The 27,213-nt window shown below is 41.2% G+C and overlaps 1 protein-coding gene across 8 annotated transcripts in view; it reads right to left on the bottom strand.

Annotated features, from left to right (window-relative positions):
* The window catches only part of ANK3 (ankyrin 3), a 675,561-nt gene that overhangs the window by 140,469 nt on the left and 507,879 nt on the right, over positions 1–27,213 (bottom strand). For all 8 annotated transcript variants that reach the window (XM_059170184.1, XM_059170185.1, XM_059170186.1 and 5 more), the window contains 9 exons: positions 24,317–24,415; positions 18,424–18,621; positions 16,499–16,597; positions 14,048–14,146; positions 11,883–11,981; positions 8,967–9,164; positions 7,567–7,665; positions 7,185–7,283; positions 1,377–1,574 (listed from right to left, as the gene is read on the bottom strand). In XM_059170184.1, coding sequence (XP_059026167.1) covers positions 1,377–1,574; positions 7,185–7,283; positions 7,567–7,665; positions 8,967–9,164; positions 11,883–11,981; positions 14,048–14,146; positions 16,499–16,597; positions 18,424–18,621; positions 24,317–24,415 — 1,188 coding nt within the window. The remainder of the gene's footprint in view (positions 1–1,376; positions 1,575–7,184; positions 7,284–7,566; positions 7,666–8,966; positions 9,165–11,882; positions 11,982–14,047; positions 14,147–16,498; positions 16,598–18,423; positions 18,622–24,316; positions 24,416–27,213) is intronic.

The following is a 27,213-nucleotide window of genomic DNA, read 5'->3' as shown; positions in this document are numbered from 1 at the left end:
AAAGCTATGAAAAAATCAAACTGTCATACCGGAGAAATATGAAAAAATGTGTTTGCTCTGCAATGATCACAAAGGATTTTCAAGACACTGAAACTGAAAAAAAGGTTTCCCTGTTCTCTCATGTATGTCTTTTCAGCTACAGGATGTGTTAATTTACAACCTTGGGAACTCAGATTCATGCAGAATAAGCTTTTCCCCAAACTGTGAGAAGTCCAAAATTAAGAGACCTATTCTTTTTCTGCTGAAGAAGAAAGTGCTGAATGTTATCCCAGTTAATCTTTATGACATCTCTGTGAGGTAAATATTTTGTCTTCATTTACAAGAGGACAAAACCGGAGCTCAGCGAGGTCATACAACCTGTCCAATCAAGTAAGAGTGAGGTTTAGGATTCACACCCAGGAGATTTAAAGCTTTTGTGATTCCAAAACACAGGCCACATACTGGGGGAAAAAATAAGTTACTTTTTATTTGTCATCATAAAACTCTTGCTATCTTGAAACTCTACTCCAATATCTAAGCTACGGTTGTGTCATCACCAGTGGTAGAGAAGAAGCTAGGGAGTCTGGATTATCAAGAATTTGGGGGCACTCTTGCAGGCTTTCCTGATATCTGAAGGGAAGAAAGAAACATCTGTTCTGTATTTTGAGCAGATCTCAGACTTAGGTATTGATAAACAGTTCAGCAAACTCTGCATATGCACTGAGAGGTTGTAGCTTCATTAACATGTCTCTGGCCAATTGTGGGCTGGACTTTTGTTTTGCTTCACAAAATTCTTCACAAAGATTCAGAATGTCAACTATGAAGGCAGGGGAGTTTGAAAAATTTGGGGAACAGAGGCTTCATGCATTCCTTGAAATTGCCAATTCACACATAAAGACTGACAACTTTTCTAATCTGTGAATAAAATAGCTAGTCTTAATTTCTGTTAATGAACTCTCTGAAGGAAGCACTATTTCCAATATCTGTAATCTCTGACTTAAAACCAGGACAGGCAAGGAGCAGGTGCCCCCAAAATGTTTGCAGACTAAGTCAACAGATGCAATTTACAACTTACTATTTGCTAGGTTCTGGTATGGCAGCAATGTTGCTCTTTGAATTAACATTCTTACAAAATTTCATAGAATTCAGAAAAACTTTGTGGACTTCATTTTTAGGGCTCTGTGTTATTCAATCCCAAGACTTTCCAATTATTGATTTACCATTCTTTTACTGCTTAACCATATTTTCTTAAAGTTTTTGCTATAATAAATATTTTGGCAAACATCCTTGTGCGATATTATTCTTTAAAGATCAATTGGATTCTTCATGCTTCTTAGTGACCTTTCCGACAGGTAAGGTTCTACTGTATAGGCTTTGTAGAGAAAAAGGAAGGTTACCTTATTGCTCAGGTTCACGTTAGCATTTCTGCCGAGGAGCAGGGACACCATGTCCACGTGTCCTTCCTGAGCTGCAAGATGGACGGAAGCAATGCCTTGCCGGGTAACCGCATTTGCATCAGCACCATATTCCAGCAGAGTCGTCGCTATGTCCATCTGGTTCTTTTTGGCAGCGATGTGCAGTGGCGTATAACCATTCTGTCAACACAAATCACTTGGTCACATGCCCAGGAAAGAGATAAAAATGCGTACAGTGCACTCTCAAATAGCATGCTTCCCTTTCTAGTGATTTTCTTCGATGGTTTAAAAATTTGGAATCCTGTAAAGCAACCTGATAAATCGAGCTGTGCCATTAAAGTATTGCGCTCATCCCCCACATTCCTGAATCTGGAAATTATACTGCAGACAGTTTAATGCAAGAGAAACAGAGTGCCACTGGTTTTTACAAAAGGAATATAGAGTTCTTTCCTACCATGTTGGTAGGTGCTCAATAATTACTTGCTTTATTTAATTTGATACTAAGAAGAAACCCAAGTAGGAAACAACAAACAGTATGGGCATGTTCAGAGCTGTTATCCTGTCTTTAAAATATCCATAATAGTTATTTGTTGCTAACAAGCTGAAAACCTAATGTTCATGGTAGTCCAGATGCTATTATCTACTCTCATAACCCTTTTGTTTTATTATTATTTCTTTTTGAGCAGGCTCCCAATGCAGGGCTCAAACTCATGACCCTGAGACCAAGACCTGAGCTGAGATCAAGAGTTGGATGCTTCATCGACTGCACCACCTCTCATAGCCCCTTTGATTGCCTCCTTTACGAAACCCTAGTTTCTATGTTATGCTTCGGCTGAACTGGCTTCCCAAATAAGATACGGCTCATGTTTCTGTTTTTTGCCTCCCTCTATCAAGAATGTTTATCCCCCACCAGGTCCTCAGGGCCAGCATTTTCCAGCCAAAGCTTCAGCTAAGGGTCATGTTCTCATGAAGTGTTTCACCTCCTCCTTCCCCTTCTAACACCCACTGAGCCTGACTGACTCTAATCAAAGTCTTGGAGATATTTAGTGGTGCTCTTTCTTTTCCACACTTGTTTCCTCTTACTAAAACACAAATTTGTTGAGGGCAGGTATTGTGTCATATCTGTCTTTGTATCTCTATTAATGCCTCATGGTGACTGGTGAATCCTCAGAATGTGAGTCAGACTTACTAGAACTTTTGGAACATTCTGGGATCCTCATCTTGGCTGACCCTTGGTGCTTAAGGTAGTGGTGACCTAAATTTCTTCGGTAAACTGTTAATTAGCTGTGTTTCAGGGTCCTTCAGAGCCCTTTGCTCTGAGAAAGAAAGGTCCCCTGTGCTAGGGAGGGGACCCTGTCCTGCCTTACAGTCATTTAAGAGAAACGCAAGATTGTATTTTGACTTGGGCATGACTATATATAATATAAAATATTATAAAATATGCCAATGAAAAGTTAGAATGACTTTTTTTATAGAAAAGAAGGCTTAGAGAGAAAAAAAGAATTTGTGGATTTATACTTGGGAAAATGATCCAAATCTAGACAACTATCAGTCGCACTCTTTCCAAGCAATACAGATGGGTCAGAATCAACACAGAGGACACTGGGGACTGCTGAACCACTCACAGGCTAGCCTACTGTAATCAACCCTCATATTTTAAGTCACTAACATGTCCTAGGAGAACAGTGTTTCTTACTTGACAGACGCTCTTCTTCTAATCAATTGTAGAGGATTTAAGCTGTTGGATATCAAACCATGTGAGTGGAAATGCCACTTCCAGACTCTTCTGAAACCACCCTCTGCCAAATGGGATGGGCCAGGGTAGAAGATTTTACATCCCTATTTTTAGTTTGGACTTAGTGCCATCTGGAAACCCCAGCTGACCTGGGAAGCCTTTGTCCCTCTGCACAGACACACCCTAAAGAAATTGCCTTCAGAGCCAAATGAAGAGCTATGGACTGAGCCCAACTCTACAGCGAGTGACAGGAGGGGGAGGTCTGTTTCCCTCCCATCCCCACCCCTGCCTAGAAGACAAAATTCACCAAACAGTGCTAAAATAGGACATCTGATTAGTCAATATGTCTAACACTGGCTAAACAGAGTGGTGACAGCAAGATAGTCTGAGTTTAGCTTCTTACTGAGCACCTTATTTCTGTTTGCTTTTGCATGGACATAACCTTCACATTAGCCACTTTTCAAAAATTGAAGGCAGGTCAGTGTCCTCTGAGAGGTGTTAATCATCTTGATTACTTTTAATTCCACCCCAAAATCCTAGGCACTAAAGAACACTAATCAAGGGAAGCTCTGGCATTTCTGTAATGCATGCTGATTTCAGACAAGCTATTCATTACTACTGAGGGTTTTATTCTGAGCTCCATACCTGAGCTACAAAGTAAAGTATAAAGCAAGGGGGAAACAACTGATGGTATTATTTTAGAAGGGGAAGTTCATCTCAGAACGACTTAAACTGTGTTTCAAATAATAAACAAAAAGTTCACCTTGAGACCTATAAGAAATTTTCTAAATTTCCTAAGTGCTTTCTAATTTCTGGAAAGCCAAATGATTCTTACCTGTCATGCTAAAGGGGACAGGTACATTTATCAGAAAAGAAATAAAATAGAGATCCAACTACAGAATCATCTTAGATATTTTTTCCTCTTGATATAGAGGATAAAATGCTTGCCAAGTGTGCTTTTGCATTTCAAGATGAAAACAAAAGGAAATGTAATTTTATTTTACCCAAAGTAATATATTTATATGATGCTTCATATTTTTTCTAAGAATTTTCACCATCTCTACAGTTCCACATCAATAGATACATTACACATTTTACAGAAGAGAGATATGACAAATAACAAGCTATGGCTCACTATCCCTTCCACAGGTGCCCAGGTTATGCCTGAATTCATGCCAATCCTCCTTCTAGTACAGGGTCCTGCCTCAGGAAATAGATCCGGCTAAAATGGATTACAGAAGCTGATCTCCTTTTCCAGCACCTTTCTACCTCTCCCATTACAAGATCACATTGTGTTTCTAAACTCGTGTGTGTAAGAAAATATGTTGGCAACTCTACAAAAGAGAAGAAAAGGCAACAAAATGTCACATACCCTAAGGACCAAGCACATGAATGGAGGAAGAGTTCACACTGCAGTCATTACTGTCAGACTCTCAGCTCAAATCAGGCCTTACTGAGACTTTGTTCCTCCTTCTGCACCTCTACCAGATTCAGAAATGCTAAAGCTTCCCTGGGGTATGGGAGGCTATTTGCTGACCCTGTATCAGTCTCCCTCCTTCCTTAACAAAAGCGCCTTGGCACCATGCCGAGCTGAAAAACTACATTTCCCAGCTTCCCTTGCAGGAAGAGGTGGCCAATGGGAGGTAAGGAGAAAGGGCTGGCTGGAGCTTCTGAGAATGCCCTGTAGTCCAACTTTCTTTCTAGTTTATGGCTTAAAAGAGGGCCTGGCAATCTAGGCAACAACAATCTCTCAAAGAAAAGTCGAAAAAAGAAAAAAAAGAAAAAAGAAAAAGAAAAAAATCACCTGAAACTTTCCTTAAGACTCTGGAAACACTGAACCAACATCAACAACTGCCCATCTCCAGACTGCTGAGAAAAATAGAGCCACATCCATTTAAACCAGTATCTTCCAGTCGATGAAGCCAATCCTACCTGATAGAACAGGCTTTGCTCAGGCTCAACGCCCAGAAGAAGCTCCTGACAAGAATCGCTGCCGAGGAAAGTGGGTGGACACAGGGCAGAGCTCCGCCTAAGGCTAAAGGGCCGTTAGAGCTCTTTGCCACTCTCTGTTAAAGATGTTCTGCAGACATGCAAACATGGAGGCTTGTTTGGCAAATACAAAGCAGGAGCCCAATGGGAAATACACCAACTACTGACCTATTTCAGAGTTATTTGTGGACTGAAAGACAGAATGGATGGATGGAAGGGTGGACTGCACACATTTTGCTTCATGTACTACTTTATGAATCTTGTCAATCTTAAACTGCCTGGCACAAGTGGTGTCAAAGTTATCACTCTCATGCGAGCACTGAATTGTTTGCCTATTAATTATTGACGGATTGACCACCAAGAACATGTTTTTTTTTGTTTTTTGTTTTTTTAATAATATAATAAAAGTGGTCCGGGTTCAGAAGGATATTAAAATATATTAAAATGAAATAATCATTAAGTTACATTGTAATTTTTTTCATATTTTACATTGGGATAAAATATACATTACATAAAACCTACCACTGTCACCACTTTTAAGTGCACAGTCAATGGCATTAAGTACATTTCACATAGTTTTCCAAGCATTACCACCGTTCGTCTTCAGACCGAAATGCTATCCATTAAATACCAACTCCCCGTTTCTTCTTCCCTTCAGTCCCCGGCAACCAACATTCTACTTTCTGTCTCTACATGACTGAAATCAAACAATACTTGTCCTTCTGCATGACTGGTTTATTCTCCTCAGGACCGTGTCTTTGAGGCTCATTCAGTGCTGCAGCCTGGCCCAGAATTTCCTTCCTTCTTAAGGCTGAATAATATTCCACTGTATGTATACACCACATTTTATTTACCCATTCATTCTTCAATGGATAATTCCATTCCTTTTGGCTCTTGGGAATAATGCTATTCTTTCTTTCTTTCTCTCTTTTTTTTTGAAGATTAAGTCTTTACCAGAAGTCAAGGCATGGCTTTATGATGGGGAAAAATGTTTGTCAGGATCAGAAACTATGGGGGGAAGCCACATTTAGATGAAAAGCAAATTTAGGGGTATGATTCTGAATTCTAGACCTCACCGGGTACAATTCTGGAGAGGATGGGACAGGAGATCATTAAGACATATTGGTGAAGAGTTGGAGAAATAACTGTCAAAGTTAACCTACTCCCTAAAAGAAGGTACCTAAAAACCTTCTCTTTTAAAGTCTCCAAAGCATTCTGGAACAGCCCCATTCAGATTTGATCACAATCCATTAGATTGAAACACTAAGGTTAAAAGAGGGCTCTAAAGATGCCCCAAAAAGGCAAAGTCAAAAAACCCCCAAAACATAAAAAGCTTAAAAATGCTAAAAGTTCCTTCAAGAGCAGCGTTTTAGGGAAAGCACTGGACAGCATTATGTAGCAGCATCATTCCAGTTTTCTCAGATCACAGTCGTCTGCTCGACAACAGAGAGCCTATTAAACCAACAGCACTCGATTAACCTATCTTTAAGTAAACTCTTCTTCATGATTTGCCTCCCAAATCAGCATGTATGGCTAATTAGTAAGCCACACACCATACATAGCTCTTTTCTGAGAAATGTAGGTTGTCTACTAGTCAAAAATGCTCTAACAAGAGGAATAAAGATTCCCCTTAGGATTAATAAAAATAGATAAAACTCCCAACCTATTTTATTAAACAGAAATAAACAACTTGGAGGCAATGTTTCACGGCCAGGAAAATATAAGGCATATTTTTATAACTTTGACAACTCAGACTTTCTTATTCCCTCAGGCCGTGCTGATGTTTTTAATCTGACTGAAGAGTACCTCAACTTCTTTTCATCCACAGGCCCCAGGATGTCCTGGATTTTTAAGGAAAATCAACTGGCAAGTGAGTATTTATTGAGCATCTACCACATTACTGACGAAATAGCTGAAGGCACAGAGTTCTGGAGGCCCTTCTATGTCTGTGACTTTTCCGTGATGTCTAAGGTGGAGGGTGCCCCATGAGCAGCAAAAGGAATGGACAGACAGAGGCCGGCGGACGCCGCCTGCCAGCCTCCCCGGGCAGGCCAAATCCCAGGTACCTTTGCGGCCGCGTGAGGTGAAGCTCCTTGGTCCAAAAGCAGGAGGGCCACTTTCTGATTATCGTAATGTGCAGCCACATGCAGTGGGGTTAGCCCGCTCTGAAAACACGTGCAGAAACAACAACCATGGTCAAAAGTGTCTTTAACACCAGAGGCCTAGGTGTGGGAGATGGGGTTAGTCTGGGTTCAACACAGAGTGCAATTTACATTCCCGATTCCACAACGCTTGGACCCCGGCATTCACCTTCCTATGTCCAAAGGGCTCTTCATCCTATGAGACTTAATTAACTCTGGACTAGTCATAATTTAGGTGGCTGTTGGTGAAGGAGCAAAGGCTGGTTTGGTTACCCTGGAAGTGGCCTGAGGGCAGTTGGCTCCATACCTTCCCAGCAGCATCTGGAGAGGCACTTTTCTGTAGCAGGAGATTGGCTACTTCCAACTTCCCATACTTTGCTGCCACATGAAGGGGAGTAAATCCTTTCTGAAAGAAGAACCATAAAAATAATGAACAACAGAAATGACACAAAGGCGTTGCTTTCCTGGAACCCATAAATGATTCTAACAATGAAGCACAGTTAAGCGTGCACTGACAGACCCACGCAGGACGATGACAGCCCGAGTCCCTTCATCAACAAGGAGGATCAGGATTTTTCATCTTCCTAACTCTGCTGACTGAGCCACCACGTGCCACTAACTCTGGGACTTCTCAGGCGTCTGACCAGGACAATGGTGGAGAGCTGGGTCTGGGGTGTACTCCTGCTGCGTTTTAGGGTTTCACAGTTTGGGAAGAATAGGTTACTGTGTCCCAGGCCCAGTTTGGATTTGGAGGGCTTGGGAAAATCCAGGACAAGTCTGGACCTCCCGTGATTTCACATCACCAGACTGGAGCCTTTTGCGCCCACTTCTCCAATTCCTGCACGTATACACATTGTCTTTCGCTATGCCCCAGTCCTCAGGAGTCAGAGATTCTCGAATCTTAGCTACCACAGGTGGACTGAGTAACAGCACATGGTTCCAGCCCAGTAAATCTGCCAGAGTTGGGTACTGAGAGTTGAGCAGCTGCTCCTGCTTGCTACCTGCTCCCACAAGGATCTAGAGATCCACCAGTCCGTCAGCATGCGCTCCTATGGAGGGTCCCAAGCATGAGTCGGAGACTGGAGGGTCATCAGCACATCTGACCTCATGAGACTGAAGCCAACTAGAGCCAACAGGCAGCTGGCACAGTGGAAGGGCTGGGGCACTCGAAACCTAATCCCCACTCACTCTGTTCCACATATTAAATGAGATCCAGAAACTGTGCATCTCAGCTCTGCTGAGGAGCCTAAAGAATTACAGGGGGTATAGTTGGAGGCAGTCATCATTTATTCAGATAGTTTTCCAAGGATTGCCGATTACTGTAATCGGCTTGTGTACGGATCACACTTCCCTGCATCCAAACAGGAGAGTGAAACACCCATTTCTAGCTTTCTCAGACATGCCATAGGCCAATTAATCTATCAGACTTGCTAGGTTTACATAGCACTACCAAAACGTGAGCTCTATATTTTGCAACCTGTACCTGCAGAGCGACTGAGTGATAGGTTATTGCTTGAAGGCATCAGAGTGGAGATTTGAAACATCAGACCACTAATCACACAAGACAACAACAACAAAAGAGTAACAACAAACAAAAATGAAAGAAAATCCACCTCCTGATCTGAAAGTGGTTTGGACACGTGGCCTCAGTTGTAAGGAGGATGGCTTTTGGGAGACACAGCAGGATTCCAAGACTCACTTTCCTACCTTTGTTGTTATAGAGAGAGATGCGCCATGATCCAGAAGGAATGCAGCTACATCCTCGTGTCCCTCCCGGGCCGAGAGGTGGAGTGGGGTGTACCCAGAAGTCGTGGCTGCATTTGGAGATGCTCCTTGCTGTAACAGCTGTTGTACAATATCTGCCTTCCCCAGTCGAGCAGAAATGTGCAGTGGGGTTTGGTCATCCTTAAGTGCAAGGCAGAAAAAACAAGGCTGATTAGTTTAGAGAACAATGATGACATTGTGGATCATTCAGAAAACTTTGCTTGGTATCAGAGGCTACCTTCAATGCCTTTCAAGTAACCTATTAGTCTGAAAAGTGTGAGAAGCAGTTCTGTCTGTAAATTAACCCACTACCACCTGCCACACTTTACCAAAATTTTAACCTCTAATGGTTCCTTTTTTGGGAGAGAAGGGAATGAATCCTAGTAAAACTCAAATAACCAAGAAGGTATTTTGCCTCCACCAGCTGTTACGCCCTCAAATGGAGTGAATTCTTGTATTGGTATCACCTTTTTATAGTCAAAAGCAGAGGGGTGGGGTGGGGAGCACAGGGTTGTGCAGGTAGATCTGCACAAAGGCTCCCAGCCAAGGGGGCTAAAAGCCAGCCCACCCTCTGCTTGTCAAGTGGTACATTCCGGGCATGGGCGGGATCTGCCTCCAGTAGAAGGGTCCCTTATTACAATTTACCTCGAGGCATGAGGCACCAAATCTTGCACTGTTAGGGTCTTATCCCCAAGGGGGAGAGGCATCTTTTTTAGTTTGCCCAACGATGCCCTGTGGGGGCCATTGTTTTTCCACTGGCCATCCCAATGGCCATCTCATTTTTAAAAGGAAATCCCACACCTGAATGGGAAAAAAGTTCAGGTAAGTGCTTCCTGTAGGGAAGGTGTACAGAAGAGGTTGGAGCACAGGAGACGTCTTTGAAGATAAAAGTAGGATGAGAGTCAAGGCCAAAGCAAGAGAGTCTATATAAGAAGTGTAAAAGGAATTGGGGCGTCACAGGAAGAAGAGTACTGAAACCAGAAGAAGATAATTGCTGCAGCAAGATCTCCCATAATTCTCCTTTGGCCACCACCATCACTGCACATTTGCTGAGCATCTACATGTCCCAGGCTCTGTGCTAAGTACTCCACCTACATTCACTCATTCATCATCACACCAATCTTATCACCAGCAACTATCAGGATTCTCAGTTTCTATATGAAGAAACTAGGAAAAGAAATATGCCATGGAGATGTTAATTCATTGCCCAACATTACAGAGCTGGGAAGTGGTGGATCAAGATTCAAACCCAGGCAGTCTGGCTGAGGAGGTCAGGTTCTTAATCATGATACATACTGCCTCCTTAATGAAATCATCATCACTATGAATTATCTCCTCCATTTCAGCTTGTGGGTTAACCATTCCCTGGGTACATTGCTTGGTATGGAACCAACAACACTCAGAAAATGTGAGGTTTCTTGTAATCCGTGGTAGAGTACAGCCTTTCCTATTCGTGGCTCTTTATTGATGAAGCAGATTGAACCAATCTCTTTAGATCAGGGCTGAGAAACTACAACCCAGGGGCCAGATCCAGTTGCTGCCTGTGTTTGTAAATAAAGTTTTATTGGAAACAGACATGCCCATATGCTTATGTAGTATTGCCTATGGCTGCTTTTTGCTCTAGAATGTCAGAGCTGAGCAGCTGTGGCTGAGATGGAGCATCTGGCAAAGCCTAAAATATTTACTCTCGTCCATTTAACAGAAAAGGTCTCCAGATCCTCTGTAAAATGCACCAAGTGGCACCACAGTCTATTGGACACTCAGAGTGTGTGATGGCTGCTCAGAACGTTACAACCTTTGTGCTCATCTGCAGATTTCATGCTTATAATGATGTAGTTGTATTTGTTCCCACACTAGTATGTTTGTACTAGTCACTTTACTACTTTGTGCTTTATTTGCACTAATTACTTTAATTATACAATCACACAATAAGTTAGCAGGTAAAATATGAGTATGAAAGAGAAGCCTCAATTTTTCCCTAAGAATACTAATTGAAAGCTTTGGAGAGTGTTGATAGAAGTTGAGAAAAAACAACTGTGGTCAAATTAGATACAGGTGAGATAGCTAAAAACATTGGGAGAATATTATAAAAGTCTAGAAATATTCTGCATACAAACTGCTTCATACGTGTCTTGGTTTTCTCTCTACCTAACCTGAAACTAGAAACTGTAGACAATGCAAATAAATGGCAAATAAATGTATATTTATATACAAAACTTAAATTAGGCAGTTAAAGAATCTATGTATTTATTTATAATTCCTGAACTGAACTGCCATCTTGATAACCAGACCAACTGACAGGCAATGGGTGACAGGTAAATGGGTTTCTTTTGGAAATTAAACACCAGGCAGAGAATGAAGCAGTCAAACTCAAACTGAAACCATTCCAATTCAAGTCTCAAGTCTCTTCATGGCTTCACAAATTGTGAAGAAAAAGTAAAAATTTCCTTTTTCCTTTTATGTCTGTGACCAGTGACATAGAAGTTAACCAAAAGAATTCAGTCGTGCTTCCGAACTGTGCTTGTTCTAGAAGTTTTGAGCCTAAGTCCTTCTCTGTGGAGTGTGAAAAACTCTGGACCAAGTCTCGGTTTGGTTCCAAATCTGCAAAGGGCTAACAATATGCCAAGGACACAGAGTTCTTTCTGGCACAAAGTTCTTGTTCCATTTAATTTTGTCAAATAATTGAATGGACAAATGTGTTGGGATTTTTTTTTTTTTTTACAATATCACATGCATAGAACTTTTGTCATTACTTTATGAAAGTATTCCTGGAAGAGAGCATGCATGTGTTTAAAGGTTGTAATAAAATCAGGGGTTTTTTTCCCCTCAATAGCACACACTTTCATGGGTTGCACGTACCTTGGCTTTAGCTTCTACCTGAGCTCCGTCTTGCACCAGATACCTCACAACTTCGGCTTGACCAGATCGAGCTGCCATGTGCAATGCTGTTTCTCCTCTCTGGGGGACAGGGAACAGGAGCCAAGGGTAATTAACTACAGCTCTTGAGGAGGGTGGCATATTTTATTTGCATAAAGCTTACGATGGAGGGTTTTTTCTTTTCTTTTTTTTTTTTGTAAAAAATAGTCCCAAGCACTTCCTTACTGAAAATGAGGAAGGACAGGAAACTGAATACTCAAGAAGTTCACATCCACCTGATTCATGATGGAAGGGCTGGTGTAACCCTGGGGAGCCAAGTCTCTGGCAGTATCAGAAGTGTTGCTCCATTGGCCCCCGGAGGGCTTGACAGGTGAATGCTCACCAGAGCCAAGCAGGAGAGGAAATGAGCGAAGGCAACAGCCAGGGACTGCTCCACAACAGAGCACCCCGCCCCCTCCATGGTGGGTGTGTTGGGGGGTGGCAGTGCTGCCTGACATGCAGAAGGCTTTGGTAGCGGTTGCTGGTAGCCCAGTAGGATGCCAGCCCCAGCAGGCCACACCTTCCTCTTTTTCAAAAGCAGTGGCAGTTTGGATATTTGCATATACTTCTTAAGCCTGGTTCCCCCAAATCAGAATTGCACCCAGAACAAAGCAAAACCCTAAATCTGCAAGGATAACATAGACACACCTGAGGGTCAGACTCGGTTGCAGGCAGTTGGTTTGCTTTCTCTGCTTTACCTCAGCACACCAGTATCCTAGTTTGCACATTATCCCACGGGGCCCTTTTCCTTGTCACTGGATTCCTCCAACCCAACCATGCCCCCATTTTCACCAAAAGAACTGAATTCAGATCATCTGTTCATTTATTTAATAAACAATGAAAATATTTTTAAAAAATGGATAGAAACAAATAGTCACAGAAATCAAAGGATTCTCTCACACCACGGGCACCCACCCACAAATTCCTTTTCTAAATCAAGCCTTGTGTTACAGGATAGCCACCTCCCTAGCAGGATATACAAAGGCACATTCACGTGTAACTTGTTACTGTGTTTACTGGAAAAGCATCCAGGATAGAGTTTACTGTATTATCCAGGGTCTTCTTAATGAAGGAAAATCTCTGGCATTAGTTACAGAAAAGATTACCTGTCAGCTGCGAAGCTGGTCTGTATCTTGTGCATGTGCTGATTTGGGCTCCGGAAGACAGAGCCTTACTGGAAGCCCACCATCAGGGGGAGTGTTCGGACCTTGTGGCTGACCCTTTCTGTGCCAGCGTGTGGTTTATTTGATTGTTAATGCTGTGGTGCTCATGAGTCCAACCAGGTTCTTAGGCTTGTGGTCTGTTATGCTAATAATACCATGATGTCTAACTTAAATTCCTGTAAGGTAATGTTAAATGCCACACGCAGACCTAGGGTGAGAAGTCACCTCTCCAATACTTACTCTGAAATGAGTCTTATGGTTCTGCAGAGCAATGATTAGTGTGGAAAAGCAATACCATCCAATGATCTATGAACATGGATTTGCTGTAACCAAGGCTCTGCTATAACATGCTCAAGCACACTAATGAGAAAAATCATTTTGAATTTACTTGCAATTATAATAATGGTGATTTGAGGTGCTTCCTCAACATGAAACACTTACTAAATGCTTCTATTGTTAAAAAACAAAACCAAAAAATCTTCCCCTCTACCAAAGCTATTTTTTTAGAGTGCAATATCCAATAGTAACATATCTGTAAGGTCAATACACACAACTCATAAGTCCTAATGTTTTGCGATCAGCTAGTGATTGAACAGATCTTGCTTTCGAAGTAAAGGAAAACACAGGTATTCTTAAATTTTGTCTTTTAAGCAGTAAATAGTAATTAACCTATTATTTTTAAAATAATTTAATTATTTTATATAATATTATATATTATATAATATTATTTTTATATAATATACAACATAAAATATGTATTATTATATTATATAATAATATATTGATATATAGTATTATATAATATTATATATTTATATAAAATATAATTATTTTATTTAATAAAAATAATTATTAAAAATTACTTAAAAATAAGTAAATAAGAACAATCTTCACCAGTTTCTGAAATACTCATAATTGGACCTTCTTTCTTGGAAGGATACTTACCACATTGGTGGTGTTTGGAGATGCTCCATGATGCATTAGTTGTGATACGATATTTACATGCCCCATGAAGGCAGCAACATGGATTGGGGTAAGGCCCGACTAGGAAGAAAAGAGGGAAATGCTGGTTTGTGATCTTATCATGAAAAGGTTTTGTCTGCCTGTCTCCCTGTCTGCCCTCCACCCACCCACCTTAATATAACCACTTGAGTGATCAGATCAAAGACACCAGCGCCCTGCCTATTTTTGGCATAGATTCAGATTCAATAAGATAAACGCATCAGGACATGATCATCGTTTCCTTAAAGCAGGTTGGGTGATTATGAAAGACCTATGTCATATCCACTAAAGAAGAAAAAGTTCATATATTTTATGAAGATCAATGAGAAAAAATTAGAGAAAAATGACTTAAAGTTTTTTTCCCCTTTGCTACCAAACCTTCTTTATCCATATAACCGTGTGTGTGTGTGTGTGTGTGTGTGTGTGTGTCTAAGGGGGGTACTTAATGCCAACCTTCTAAAAAACGAGCAAATCAGCATTAAATCTTTAATCAATTTTTAAATTTCATGAATATTATAAATTAAGTAAGGCAAATAATACAAAGGTCACTAGACTAGACTTTAAATGTTGTTTGTCTATAATCCTACACACACACACAGCCATAACACTTGTGCTTTGTATGTGAAATGATGCCACTTATAATTTTTTAAAATTTCATTCCACTTGCAACATGAACATCGTCATTTGGTAAAAATATTTAACATGCCTAGAAAAAGCTTTTTTTTTTTTTTTAAAGAGAGTGAGAAGGAGATACCAATCTCAAGAGAAATTTGAGAAATGTCAAAAAAATATGTGAAAGGAACTCTGCCTAATAATAGTGAGGTAAAGGGCAGAAGAGAAATAATTCTGGTTGCCCCACCTTCAGACAGTGGCAACCGAGGGAACCAGGGAAAAGCTCTGTGTTGTAATTTGGCACTTTTCTCCATCAGCAGGGGGAGTCCTTAGAACACGCGCAGGGCCAAGCCCTCATCTCCGTCTGCCCTGCCTTTGGGAGCTCTCAGGGAATACAGGACTGGCAACAGCCCCTTCTCAGGGGCTGACATCTCTGGATATTTATTCAAACATCAGCCAAAAAAATTTGATCGCAGAGCCCACTCTGATTTTAAAAAAGGTTGCTGCGCACTGAGAATAAGCTTTTAAAATCACAGGTGCCATAATAAAGCCGTAAGAGTGAAGAAAGAATAAAGCAGTAGTAATATTTTCAATCATTTATCATTTTAAAATTGTGTCGCAAATCAAGGCAAATGTTTCATCTGCAGATAAGAAAATCAGGCAAAGTAACAGTCACTAAGCTAGATCTCAAACTTTCTATTTGCTTCCAATGCTACAGCCTTCACTGATGCACTCAACAAACCTTTCCTGAACGGCCTACACTGTGTTGCTGGCATCTACAGACCAGTGGGGCTCAGCCTGTGCCCATAGAGCCTGGACTCCAGAGAGAGCCTGGACTCTCTGGGGGCAGGAGAGTAGTTAGGTCATACGTGCTTTGATGGGAAGAGGCAGTCTGCAGGGGAGCTCCTACAGTGGGCCAGGGGTGAGGGATTTCCCTATCCTGTCCAGGCGGGTGTGCAGAATTAGCTGAGCAAAGCTGGGGTGACACATGGAGGGTGCAGAGATAGGGAGGTGAATGAAAGGGTGTCCAGTCTAGGGAAGTGTCATGGCTGGCATCTAGGGAGACCAGAGTGCTGGGGCTGGAGTAGGGAAGGAGAGTCCAGAGGGGCCAGGGGTGGCCGAGCCTGGTTTGCTGTCTTGCAGGCTCAGCACTGGTCCTGGTGGAACATTCCTCTGAGTTCCATGTCAGTTTGTACAAAAGAAGCCTAGAGCTAGTCCTTTATTAACTTCAGCAACTCTGTGTGTCGTTCATTCTGAATTTTGGGAGAGAGAAGTGTTCAGTTTACAAACACCTGGAGGTTCGAGTATACAGAGTTTCTCCACCTTGGCAAAGTTGACATTATGCACCAGATAATTCATTGTTGTAGAAGGCTGGCCTGTATACACTGTCAACTATTCATTGGCACTGGCTTCTAGTAGCACCATGTGGCTGTCACAACTGAAAATACCTCCAGACGTGGTCAGCTGCCCCCTGGGGGGCAAAATCGCTCCCACTGAGGAGTACTGCATGACAGGATTTCATGAAAATTACGCTTTCGTTGATGGTACCACTCACCCCTAAGCATGAAGCATGTGTTTTGGATGATGTGTTTGTACCCACCCCCCAGACTCCTGTCTATTCTCCTCCGGATGGGCAGCCCCTTGGGTGAAGGATCTACACAGTCATCAGTGGCAATCACACACACAGCACAACTAGCTGTTCTCTGAGGAAGGCTCTGGGACTCCAGCTGTGAAGGTATACACTGGTGACACGGCAAAGCCTAGAAATCCTCCTCGCCTCACCTCGGTTACGGCTTGGATGGATGCACCGTGTTTCAGAAGGAGTTCCATGACTTTAATTCGATTCTTCTTGCAGGCAATATGAAGAGGAGTGAAGCCGTTCTGAAAGGGACAAAGGCACAGAAGTACATGACCACATTCCTTGAAGATACAATTCCTCCGAGTGTGGTAAAATGTTTGGGAAATGATGTTCTGTAAGGATTTGGAAGTAAATGACGCGATGAAACAGAACGCGGATTCTTCTCTGGAAGCGTAGGTAGTCTAGCTGCTCCTAGAAATCCACAGTACTCTGCTGATCACGAACAGGAAGTGAATTTTTGTCACAGCCTCTTGGTGGCTGAGGCAAAATGGTCATGAGTTTTTTTAGATTATTTTATTTTGGAATTCACTCTTCCAAATAATATGTCCCTCCCTCCTCCATCTCATTTCAAATACAGACTAAAAACAGCTGGGCCCAAACATTTGTCCTCACAGCCCAAACTCTGCCAATGCCATTCAGCATTCTCTGTTGAATTTTAGGACAACTACAAGACTGGTTCTAGAATGTTTTCATCCCTTCCAGTTTTAGGGTTCAAATAGGTGTTTACTCCCAAGGAAGCAGGAAACAACCCAACATTATTTGGATCACTTGGTTTCACATTTCATCTAATAAAGGAGTCTGCTTTTTCACAAATTAGCTCCAAATCATACCACTCGATCATTGAAACCACAGAGCATTTTTCAGTCACCATAGAGAACTATAAAGTATCAGGGGCCACTCTAAAAGCTTAGGTCCAAGTCACCATAGGTGTTTCCACAGCCACTCTGAGACCGTTTACCTGGCCATAGTCCATCCCAGGATGACTGGCTCTAACCTCCACATGTTGTGAAATCTTCCAAGTCAGAGGAAAATGAGAGTGAATGTCCACACCCTGTTTTAAGGCTTTTTTTTTTTTCTTGTATGGAAAAATGAGTCATGACTGCTAATTTATTTTCCTCCCTTCTCAGAATTCAAAGATATGCTTGATATACTGGTCAGGTCAACAGCTTTTGAAATACTATTTCAGTAAAAGCTTTTAGTGACAATGACAGGCTGGGGTCAGAGTACTCCTCAGTCCTCATGTTTCCTGCCCCCAGAGTAGCAGAGGCACTGGGGGTCCGTTGGGACAGGGAGACAGTACCAGTTGGAAAGGAACAGTGACCCTTTCTAAATCAGTTGATCAGATGACAGCCTTTACCTTAAAATTGCTAGTCAATTTACATGTCTTCCCTAGCATTTGGTGACTGATTTTTTCCTAAACATGGGTGCTTATTCTGAACTAAATTTAAACAGCTTACCAAATTGGGATTATTTATTTTTCCAAAGACAAAAACCCTATCTCATCAAGAAAATCAAATTACAGTACAGCTAGGGGTTAAAATAACAGATCATTTTAGGAGTTAAGACTACAAATGAGACCAAATTTTCATTTTTATCAATAGGAAAAGGAGATGACTGGCCATATGTTAGCTTACATGGTAAACGTAACACAAAAGTTTAGCTCACACATTCCTAGACCACTGATGGGTAAGAGAAAGTTTTTTGACCACTTTTCCTCATTTTTTTAGATCTTGGGGAAAAAATTTTAATTCATATAAATATAACTATACCCTCAGTAAGATAAGTCTAATCACCTCAGTCTTTTCTACACCTACAGTTTTTGGGTCTTATTTATGTTAAGAGATTCACCAGTGCGACCATAAAGAGATTAATGATTTAGCCCCATCGGCCTTGTTCACATCAGAAATAGGTTGTTTCTTTAAAGGATATTTGAAAAAAGTTGAGGGGAAGTACACTTTACTTAACTAGAGCTTCTATTTTTACCTCCTCAAAGTAATCTCTTCTCACGTGGAGGCCGCATGTTGTCAGCAAGACAACACAGACTGGAGCTGTTGGCTTAGCCACTCACCAGGGCTTTGGCATTGGGGTTCGCTTTCTTGTCCAGGAGGACCTTGGCGACTTTGTAATGCCCGCAGTGGGCAGCCACGTGGAGGGCAGTCAGGTAGTCATTGGTGACGTCGTCCACGGGCACGTTATGCTGGAGGAGAAGCTGGACGCAGTTCAAGTGATCCCCTTGTGTGGCCATATGCAATGGAGACAATCCATTCTGGAACACATAAGAAAATCAGAGTTTAATGTTTTACCTTTTAAATGCAAATGTCCCGAACATAAAATACAGCACAAATATGAGAAGATGAAAGCCTAGTTTTTCACACAGAAATACCTTTTCATTTTTAAAAGGCTTTTTAAAAAGTTTTATTATCTAAATTCCAAGTCGTTAACATGTCATATTACTTTTAATTTTAAGTAAACTCTATACGACACACAAGATCAAAGATCAAAGTCACATGATCTACCAACTGAGCCAGCCAGCCACCCTCTTTTTAAAAGGTTTTGATGATTGTTTTGAATTCTAGCTATTTTTAAACCTAGTCCTCTCACTTCTTTTATCAGTTGAAAACAAATTTTTCAAGATAATTTCTTTTCTGGTTTTAAACATGGTGTGAATTGGGGTGACTGGGTGGCTCAGTCAGTTAAACATTCAACTCTTGATCTCAGCTCAGGTCTTGATCTTGGGGTTGTGAGTTCAAGGCCCGTGCTGGGCTCCACACTGGACGTGGAGCCTAATTTTTTAAAAAATATGAATTGTACTAACGCCCATTATTTATCTTATCCCCAGTGAACTAAAATTCTTTCTTTTTTCTTTCCTTTTTTTTTTTTCTTTAAGATTTTAAGTAATCTCCATTCCCAAATGGGCCTTGAAACCACAATCCTGAGATCAAAAGCTGTATGCTCCATGGACTAAGCCAGCCAGGCATTCCTGGAATTCTTAATATTTAAGAGTGAGAAGGATTTTTAAAAATTTTTTAAAAAAGCAAAAGTAGATTGGAATTCATTATACTGGCTTTTTTTTTTTTTCCTTACAAGTTACTAACACTTGATATTCTTATATTGATTTGATCAATAAAAAAAGATCTGACTAAAACAACACATTTCATTTCCTATCAATGTAGAAAGGAAATTTTTCCTCTTCCATCAGTCTGGTGCCCCCCTGTGTCTGTGATGAGGAAAGGCAAGGCACTGACCAACTCCTCAACTAACACCTGCCTCTATTTAAATCAACTGGGATCAACGACACAGTTAATCATGCATGGTAGGAATAAGTCAAAAATTCTTTAAAGAGTTGTGAGAAGAAATAAAGCAGGTTGGAGGACATTTAGCATCCAGTACTTATTTCCCAGTGAAGACAAAAATAAGGCATTAAGATGTCAGTCCTTTCGCACATGCTTCCTTCAAATATGCAGGCAAAGTGGAGGAGTCTGGGAAATTTCTAGAGAATCCAATTGTCAAGAGAGGCTCTGTTCATCACTGTAACATAGTTTAACATATCTGGGGGTGGGCAAGAAGCGAGTGCAAATTCAGTTTCCAAAACATGTGTCATCGGTGAACTTTGAAAATAATGATGTATTAAATAGGCACTGATGACTCCGGGATTTCTGAATCCTCTGGGCCAAGTTATTTCCCGTAATTTATCTATTAATGACATAAAATAGTAGATCAAGATAAAAACAGTGCAAGCCTTCCTCTAGCCGCCCTCATGGTACCATTCACTCACTGTGATATATTTCAATGCAACACTAGTTGTGCTCCTTGCAAGTAAAATTTCATGGATTATAATTTCCCAAGATTGTGCGGCATATATAGAAAAATAAATATTCATGTAACTTTAAAGACTTCATACATGGTCAATCAGAATATTTCTGCCTAGGGGTGTCTGGGTGGCTCAGTGGGTTAAGCCTCTGCCTTCGCTCAGGTCATGGTCTCAGGGTCCTGGGATGGAGCCCTGCATCTGGTTCTCTGCTCAGCGGGGAGCCTGCTTCCTCCACACCCCCCACACCTGCCTCTCTGCCTACTTGTGCTCTCTCTCTCTCTCCGTCAAATAAATAAATAAAATCTTTAAAAAAAAGAATATTTTTGCCTAAAAAATTCCACTCCAACATTCTAAATCGAAGTAGACACTAACATGCAACAAAGGATGGGGATGCTTCTCATTTGAGATCCTGCCACCCACGAGCACATGTACATCTCCTTTCCTCCCTGCCAAGACATTCCTTTGCTTTATGTTCTGAATGGTGAAGTAAACAAAGAAACAAAATCTCAGAGATCAAATGATAGTCGTGGAGAGTAGAGATGGGAGGCAGTGCCAATGAAAGAAAAAAATTCTCTAGCGATACACAAAATAACAATATATGAGTAGGTAATTTATAGGGCATTGGAGAAGGAGGAGAAGAATGTAAAGACCTTCTGCCCTAGGAAGAGGGGTCTTATCACAGACTGCCCCCTCGTAAAGCTGAACATACAGATCCAACACGACGGCTTTCCTTAGCTCAGAAAGATGAAAGCCTTGAGGAATTAGACAGATGGCCTTAAAGTCAGAAACGCATTCATTCACTTAAAATACATTCAGGAAATGTTTCTGGGAGGTCTACTATGGGCCAGACACTAATTTAGGGGCCTGGGATACCACACCGAAGGAGGCAAAGTCCTTGCTTTCATTCTACCAAGGAGAGAGATAAGTACACAGGAAGAAAAGCTAACAAGGAAGCCTCTGTGAGAACAAAACACTGGAGTCAGAAAATGGGTAGAGACGGCAGAGATCTGGGACAAGCTGAGGGAACTCCATGTAGGGGCACAGGACATGAGGGTAAACCTGGTGCGTTCTGGAAAGTGGAAGCAGGCCAGCTGGCTGGAAGATGGTAGGGAGCAGAACAAGAAGAAAGGCAGGGAGGTGGTCAGATGCTGGTCAGGAATTTATTAGGGCAGGAGGCTACTTCTGAACAAACATGGTAGATGTAACCTATACGCATCCATCCTTTCCCAAACTCTGAAGCAATTTAAAAGATAAATTCCACAAGGGCATGTATGCACACACCCCCAAAACACACAGGAAAGGAAATAAAAACAGAGGTGTGATGTCTATACATTGTAGAATGTCAAAAGAGGGTTTAGTGTGTTAACACATCCAGCAGAAGAGAGAAGGTAGAATGCTAAGCGTCTGTGGAAGGGTACATCAGCGGTGTTACTGGTTAATGTTTAATAACTATAGCTCTTTGAAAAAGAAAAACTCTGGGGCACCTGGTTTGGCTTAGTGGGTTGAGCCTCTGCCTTCAGCTTGGGTCATGATCTCAGGGTCCTGGGATCAGGCCCTGCATCGGGCTCTCTGGTTAGTGAGGAGCCTGCTTCCCCCTCTCTCTCTTCCTGCCTCTCTGCCTACTTCTGATCTCTCTCTCTGTCAAATAAGTAAATAAAATATTTTAAAGAAAAGAAAAAAAGAAAAACCCTAATATGTGACATTTGCCAATCCCCATGGTGTGAAGAACCCCACTATGACTGATTTCGAGCCATCAATATGATGTCACTGAATACAGAACTGGAAAAAGATGTACACAATAGGCTCAATGATGTGGCTCCAACCCACTGGGTAAAATAAAGACAGGTGATTGATTTCTCAGATGCCCCAAAGGCAGGGCAGATGGAAGCACGACACAACTTGGAAGATAAAGATGAGGCCTGGAGTCAAAAGCAGGATTGGCTCACCTGTGTATGGAGCGGTCAGGTTTCTAGGTCCTTCGGACCTAGCAAAGCAAAAGGATTTTCCCCTTGTCCTTCTCAGGAAATCAGGAGTTTAGTTTCTGGAGAAACTGAAGCAGAGCGATTCTGGAAGCAGGAGCCTGGGCAGTGGCAGTGGTGAGGCTCTGGAGTGATACCAGGTGCTCACAGAAAAAGGAAGGCTGGCATGGGTGTCAAGAGTGTGGTCTCTCCAGGTAGACTGCCTGCGTTCAAATCCTTGTTCTGACATGAGCTGAGCTCTCTTGAGAAAGTTATTTTAACCCTTTGGGTCTCAGTTGCCTCATCTATAAAAAGGGCCTAAGAGTAAAACTGGTGCCTCATTGTGAGGATTCAGTGGGTCCATATATGAAAAGTGCTTGGATACCACGTAAGTATTTGTTATCACTACCATGATTGATGTATGCATAGAGAACTAGGAGAATGACAGCCCCCTCTTTTTTTTTTTTCTTACTCGGAATGTACTGACACAGATTCTACACTGTAAAACATTAGCAGATTCGTCTCTCAAAATAACTGAACTTGCCAGAAAAAAAGGGCAATTAACCGTGACATGGGGGGACGTGTACGGCTCACCACCAGTGGAGTCCTGCCTACACTCGCATGGAGTTTCCACTCAAATGTTAGTGCCTGACACTGATGGTGGGGTACAGACACCTGTGGGAAACCCCAACATGAAAGAGAGAGACAAAACCAACACAGAGAAAAAATATATTGTGAGGAATAAGAGACAGAAGAGAGGCAGGAAAAAATTAAATTCTGGGGTGTTCTCAGAAAGGTAATAGACTATATCGCATCCATTAAACAAGAACTGGATGCTTTAAGAAAAGAAGTTATCAGAGAACAAGAAAATGTTCTTGCCCATTATAAGCACAGAAGAAAAAAAATCAAGGAAATATCTTGGAAAGAAAGAAAAAACAATGAGAGGAACAAAAGGGAGAAAAGACGGAGACAGCAATTTTATTTTTAGCTATGCCTTATTGTTTTGATGAAATGAAAATTAATTTTGAACAGAACAAGGGTTTTTAGGCAGGAGGTGACACGGTGTGGTTGACGTGATCTGGCTACATTGACTGTTGTGCATTGGGAATGGGGCTGGAGAGGACCATGGCAGGATGGAGGCACCAGTAAGGAAGCTGTTGTAAGGCTCCAGTTAGTGGTGAGGTGACTCAGAAGAAAGCAGTAGAGGTGGAGAAAAGATAAATACAGACTTCTTGAAAGGACAAAGCAGAGCCAGAAGGCCTTAGATGAGAAGCCCTCAAAAGGTCAAGGTGTCATCACATACAATGAAATACTGTGGCTGTTTCATACTGTTGGTAACACCTCACTTGGTTACTAATGTAAACCCTACATTTCAAATGAGTGACGGAATTGTTCAGACCACCTGGAACCTCGTGCATCTCCACTAGGGCTGTTGAGGAAACACCAACCAGAGTACTCGCACACAGGAGTAACATGTGTTTTTGTTGTTTTGATGACATTTAGAAGTAAGGCTCTTTATAAAGCTTAATGCAGTTTCCACGTATCACTGACCAAATTAACAAAAATTATGGGACTCAGGTATTCCGTATGTTTCAAAATTTATTTATAAATATTCTCTTATTAAATAGTGCCAAAGGCTTTATCATAAAAATCCAGAAGACATTCTGTAAGACATTCATTTTGAGGCAATCACCATGCATTCTTTTTGCATATGTCAACTTTGCCAAAGACTCAAGCAAGATGCCATCGTTCCAAAGTTTCCAGCCTTTATCAGTTAAACAATATCCCCTTTAATAATCTGTAAACCCTCAAGAAATAAACCAAAGGGCGGGACAAAGAGAGCCAGTCCCCAGACTTCCGAGACTATAGATCTTATATTTTCTTTCACAAATAAACAATGATTGATGAGCTATGAAAATTTCACAGAGTAAGATCAAGCAGTGAGTGTTCCCAAAATAAAGCAAAAACAAGCAACACGCACAAAGACGACTTTGTGGCAGGGCGCACTCCATCGAAAGGCTTCATAAACCCAAACTAATGTTAAGGTTCTCCAAGATCTGAACTACTCTTCACTGCTACATTGGAATGGTATCATTTTTCTATGATTCAAAGGCAGTTAAATAAGCTCAACAGGCAGTAAAGGCATGCAAAGTGAAATACAGTCCACGTCCAAAAACTTGGGAAGAAATTACCTTGGTTTTTGAAAGAATGGGGGCCGCTCGGTCGAGCAGCATTTCCACCACCTGCTCATGGCCGCTCCTTGCTCCACAGTGCAGGGGCGTCAGACCGTCCTGAGGAACAAAGGCAACATCTTCAGTTAGATTTGATGGGAAACTCCATAAATGCAGTGTCTTTCTTCAGGATTTGGTGCGACTTCCAACATGTTGTGGACCTGGGACTTTCAAACATTTACTCACATATCTCAAAATAATTTCCTATTCCTAAGTAGAAAACTAAATTTTTCAAAAGTTTAAGCAGTTGTAAAATGCATAATTTCCCACATATTAGAATACTCACCATTAAAAATACGATTGTTTCCCTACTCTTTCCATATCCAATGGAATTGACCTACCATAAGTAATTTGAGAGCCACCATTTAAAAAAAGTAAAAAAATAAACTTTTATTATAGAAATTTGTTTTTTTAAAGATCAACCTCATTTTATTTTCTTTTAAATTTAAGTTCAATTAGCCAACATACAGTCCATCATTAGTTTCAAATGTAGAGTTCAGTAACTCATGAGTTGCATGTAACTCCCACTCTCATCACATCACGTGCCCTACTTAACATCCAACTACCGCATCCCTCACCCACCGCCCCTCCAGCAACCCTCAGTTTTTCTCCTATAGTTAACAATTTCTCATGGTTTGTCTCCCTGTCGGGTTGCTTCCCATTCAGTTTCCCCTCCCTTTTCCTGTGATCCACCGCACTATTTCTAATATTTCACATATGAGTGAAACCATATGATAAATGTCTTTCTCTGACTGAATTATTTCCCTCAGCATAATACCCTCCAATTCCATCCATCTCAATGTAAATGCTAAGTATTCATCCTTTCTGATGGCTCAGTAATATTCCATTGTATATATGGACCACATCTTCTTTATCGATTCATCTGTCAACAGACATCGAGGTTCTTTCCATAGTTTGACTTTTGTGGACATTGCTGCTATGAATATTGAGGTGCATGTGCCTCTTTGGATCTTTACATTTGTATCTTCGGGGTAAACATCTAGTAGTAAAACTGCTGAGTCATAGGATAGCTCTATTTTTAACCTCTTGAGGAAATGCTACAGTTTTCCAGAGTGGCTGCAACAGTCTGCATTCCCACCAACAGTGTCGAAGGTTTCTTTTCCTCCACACCCTCACCAACTTTTTGTGTTTTCGATTATTGCCATTCTAACAGGTGTGAGATGATATATCATTTTGTTTTTTCTTTTTTTAAAGATTTTATTTATTTATTTGACACAGAGAGATCACAGGTAGGCAGAGAGGCAGGCAGAGAGAGACAAAGGGAAGCAGACCCCCCGCTAAGCAGAGAGCCCAAAGCGGGACTCGATCCCAGGACCCTGAGATCATGACCTGAGCCAAAGGCAGCGGCTTAACCCACTGAGCCACCCAGGTGCCCCTTATTTTAGTTTTGATTAGCATTTTCCTGATGATGAGTGATGTTGGACATCTTTTCATGTGTCTGTTGGCCAACTGGATGTCTTCTTTGTAGAAATGTCTGTTCATGTCTTCTCTCATTTTTTAATTGTATTATTTGTTTTCTGGTGTTGAGATATAAATTCTTTGTATATTTTGGATACTAATCCTTGATCAGAGGTGTCATTTACATTTTCTCCCATTCATTAGATTGACTTTTAGTTTTATTGTTTACTTTTCTATGCAGAAGCTTGTTATTTTGATGTAGTTCCAACAGTTTATTTTTGCTCTTGTTTCCCTTTCCCAGGTGATGGATCTAGAAAACTGTTGTTATGCAATGTCAGAGAAATTATTGCTCTCTTCCAGGTTTCCATGGTTCCGGGTCTCACATTTATGTCCTTAATTTTTTAGTTTATTTCTGTGTCTGGTATAAGAAAGTAGTCCAGGATCATTGTTCTGTATGTAGCTGTCTGGTTTTTCCAACACTACTTGTTGAAGAGATTTTTCCCATTGCATATTCTCGCCTTCTTTGTCAAAGATGAATTGACCATATAATTATGGGTTATTTCTGGGCTCTCTGTTCTGTTCCATTGATATATGTGTCTATTTTGGTGCCAGTATCATACTGTTGTGATTACTACAGCTTTGTAGAATATCTTGAAATCTGGGATTGTGATGCTTCCATTTTTCTTTTCCAATATTATTTTGGCTATTTGAGGTCTTTTGTGGTTCTGGACAAATGTTAGGATTGTTTGCTCTAGTGAAAAATGCTGTTGGTACTTTGATAGGGACTGCATTAAACCTGTAGATTGCTTTGGGTAGTATGGACATTTTAACAATATTTGTTCTTCCAATCCATGAGCATGGAATATCTTTCCATTTATTTGTATCATCTTCAATTTATTTCATCCGTGTTTTATAGTTTTCAGAGTACAGCTCTTTCACCTTCTTGGTTAAGTTTATCCCCAGGCATTTTATTATTTTTGGTACAAACACCATCCCAATGTTTGTTTTTATCAATGTTAGTGCTGAGACATCTCCTCTGCATAAGTAAGTAGATGGACTTTGTTAAAGCAGTGTCACTAGTTCTTTGAACTCCTGAATTACATGCCAAAATCACCTACACGGTGAAGATTTTTTTCAATGATGCATCATAATACAACTCCTTTAGGACCTTCATTTTTGTTAGCAGCAGCAGCAGCAAGATTTCTAACCATCCAATGAGCAGAAGAAACTGTTGCTCAGTCATTAGCACACCATTGTGAACATGACACTGATATCCTGAACTCTTTGCCTTGCTCAACTCTGTCCCCCTTTTTCCCCAGGTTTTGCACCCTGGGGCCAGGTGTGTGAGAGTTAGTTAGGTCTTTCTTTAGTGCTAAGGTAGAAGGACTGTTGTACTACATGTTTGGTGGGAAAGCCCGGGAACTGAGGAGTGGAAAATT

This window comes from Mustela lutreola, chromosome 4, assembly GCF_030435805.1.
Source record: "Mustela lutreola isolate mMusLut2 chromosome 4, mMusLut2.pri, whole genome shotgun sequence".
Lineage (NCBI taxonomy): Eukaryota > Metazoa > Chordata > Mammalia > Carnivora > Mustelidae > Mustela > Mustela lutreola.
This window is presented reverse-complemented; position numbering and strand designations above follow the sequence as displayed.